The 3,130-nt window shown below is 45.7% G+C and overlaps 1 protein-coding gene across 1 annotated transcript; it reads left to right on the forward strand.

The window, feature by feature from the left end:
* The first annotated feature begins 542 nt into the window (after positions 1 to 542).
* On the forward strand, positions 543 to 2,609 carry LOC109403541 (uncharacterized). The gene has a single exon (XM_019676363.3). The coding sequence runs from the start codon at positions 543 to 545 to the stop codon at positions 2,607 to 2,609; it is 2,067 nt and encodes a 688-aa protein (XP_019531908.3).
* Positions 2,610 to 3,130: the final 521 nt, after the last annotated feature.

A 3,130-nucleotide genomic window follows, 5' to 3' on the forward strand; every position in this document is an offset into this window, starting at 1 on the left:
GTAATGGGCAAAGTAATATACTTGTTCCGGCCGCCAGCAAGCAGCCGGGATGTTTTAGGACACCGCACCAGCAGAAGAGCATGTCTCATTCTGAGGGCTCAAAAACTGCTCCACAAGCCACAACTATTTCCCCCATCACTAAGCACTGAAGGTTTAAACAATCAAGGTGTATCCGCTTATAGAATGTCAATTCTCAATAAGAATAATCGAAACCCTTTTTCTATTAATAGTTTGCCAGACTTGGCATTTCATGTAGGGCAACAAAGCAATCCTATTGTGTAGAGATCAGCCGAATACATTTTATTGTATGCAATTTATATAGGTAGACAGGGGAACAATAATGTATTTTGAAATATGAATAGGGTAGCGGGTATATATACGGCACAGAATTGTATTTGAATTCAGTTGGTAAAATAAACCGTTGAAGTAAAGTACCTCACTCGCGTTCCTTGTATCCGTCTCGAAAAAGCCTCTCCATATTTTGGCGCTGTAGACAGGATACACAAGTAATAAAAGTGCTAATAGTGCAAGTGTAAGTGATAATGGAGCACCTAAAGAAGAAGCGTATTGTTGCCGAAGGTCGTCTCAACGGGATAAGATCCCGTATCAACGAGTTCAACACCGATACCGCAGGGATCGACGACCTCACCGCAGAGCTGGACAGCCTTTTGGAATGGTGGCAAGACTTCAGCAAACTCCAGGATGATTGCATCAATCTCTGCACTGATGATAATGCACTAGACGGACTCATTCAGGTTGGTAACGAGATGGAGAAAAGGTACAACGCAGTGAAGGCAACGGTCACACAGTTCATACGAGTGGTTCAGAATCGTGACAACGCACCAGTGACTCCTCGTCCGGTTTTGGAAGCCAATATCGCCATCCCTGAACTGAATCTCCCAAAAGGTTTGCTGCCTACTTTTTCGGGTGATTACGCCGAATGGACATCATTTTATGACCTTTTTGTGAGTTCTGTCCACAACAACCCTCGGCTCACGGATGCGCAACGACTTTTGTACCTTAAAACGTACACGTCGGGATCAGCTGCTGCACTTCTTCGACACATAAAGGTAGAAGATAGGGCATACCAAGGGGCTCTCGATGCGCTGAAAAAACGTTTCGATAGGAAGGATCACATTGTAAGCCACCAAATTCAACGATATCTGGACATACCACCAAGCAGCGTGGCCTCGGCATCTTCGCTTCGCCGAGCATATAGTGTAGCGGACGACGTAATCAGAGCACTTAAAGCGTCGCAACGTGAAGAAAGGGATAGCTGGCTCATCCAGCTACTTCTGATCAAGCTTGATCCCGAGACTCGTCAGCAATGGGCGGATAGGTCAAACTTGAATAACGGAAACGCGCAACCACCGTCCATCGATCAGTTTCTGGAGTTCCTCGATCAACGAGCGTTCATAATGGAAGCTATCCATCGTCCAACATCCCATCGAACCAACGACACACCAACCAAATCAACTCAACGACATTGTTCAAGCTTCATTACGACCAACGCAACAGAGGTTCCCATCTGCACCCTCTGCACGGATCAACAACATCACCTTTATTTCTGTCAACGATTCAAGAACCTATCATCGTCGGAGCGGCTGCATCTGACAAAGGAAATCGGCGTATGCAGCAACTGCCTTCGAGATGACCACGGAAAAAACCCCTGCCCAGCCAGCAGGTGCAAGAGATGTGATCAGGCGCATCACACTCTACTACACGACGGACTACATCGACAGTCATCGAATCAAATTTCAAGCATGCTCAGTTACAACGATTGCTCGTCGGTATTACTCGCCACGGCCGTTGTACACGTCTTCGACGCATCGGGAAAACCACAAGCGGTTCGTGCCATACTGGACTCAGCTTCACAAGCCTGTTTCGTCACGGATTCCTTGATGTCACAACTCAACCTGCCGCATGAAACAATCAATCATACGTTACATGGAATTACTGGAAGGCCTACTACACTGTCTAAAGTCGTAACAGTTACTCTACAATCTCGTTTCGCAAGCTACAAAAAAGAACTCCAGTGTGCAGTGCTAGACAGCATCTCCGATCCGCTTCCTCAAAAGTACATCAACACTACAGACTGGAATATAGAACCCTACGAACCCCTGGCGGATGAAACATTCAACACTCCCAGCGATGTCAATCTTCTAATTGGAGCCAACATTTTCTTCGATCTGCTGTGTGGTGAAAGCGTAGAGTTGGGTCCAACAAAGCCGGTCCTTCAGAGAACCCAACTTGGATGGATCATTTCGGGAAGTTTCGGGCCGACAATACATTCTTCGCTCCTCTTGACGGCTAATAGTTCCCTGACGGTGGGCGGCGACAACATACCGTCGCAACATATGTTAAGTGTGGGCGGCAAAAATTTAACCTTGTTGAAATCGTCACATATCAGCCAAACAGAGTCAATAGATAAAAACGGACTTGCAACAGAAGCAACAATTGACTGCTCAGTTGGTGGGCGGAATGTTCCGGCCGCCAGCAAGCAGCCGGGATGTTTTAGGACACCCCACCAGCAGAAGAGCATGTCTCATTCTGAGGGCTCAAAAACTGCTCCACAAGCCACAACTATTTCCCCCATCACTAAGCACTGAAGGTTTAAACAATCAAGGTGTATCCGCTTATAGAATGTCAATTCTCAATAAGAATAATCGAAACCCTTTTTCTATTAATAGTTTGCCAGACTTGGCATTTCATGTAGGGCAACAAAGCAATCCTATTGTGTAGAGATCAGCCGAATACATTTTATTGTATGCAATTTATATAGGTAGACAGGGGAACAATAATGTATTTTGAAATATGAATAGGGTAGCGGGTATATATACGGCACAGAATTGTATTTGAATTCAGTTGGTAAAATAAACCGTTGAAGTAAAGTACCTCACTCGCGTTCCTTGTATCCGTCTCGAAAAAGCCTCTCCAATACTTCTGTTCAGATAGCCAGGCTGCTATTAAAACACTTGCTTCGGCCAGAGGTCGAAGATAGTTATTGCTTGTCGAGCTCAAATCGAGGAGCTGAATTTGGCAAACGCTGTTCACCTTGTATGGGTACCTGGCCATTCTTCCATCACTGGAAATGAATTGGCTGATGAGTTAGCTCGCACTGGAGCATCAC

The sequence above is a fragment of the Aedes albopictus genome, chromosome 2, assembly GCF_035046485.1.
Source record: "Aedes albopictus strain Foshan chromosome 2, AalbF5, whole genome shotgun sequence".
NCBI lineage: Eukaryota > Metazoa > Arthropoda > Insecta > Diptera > Culicidae > Aedes > Aedes albopictus.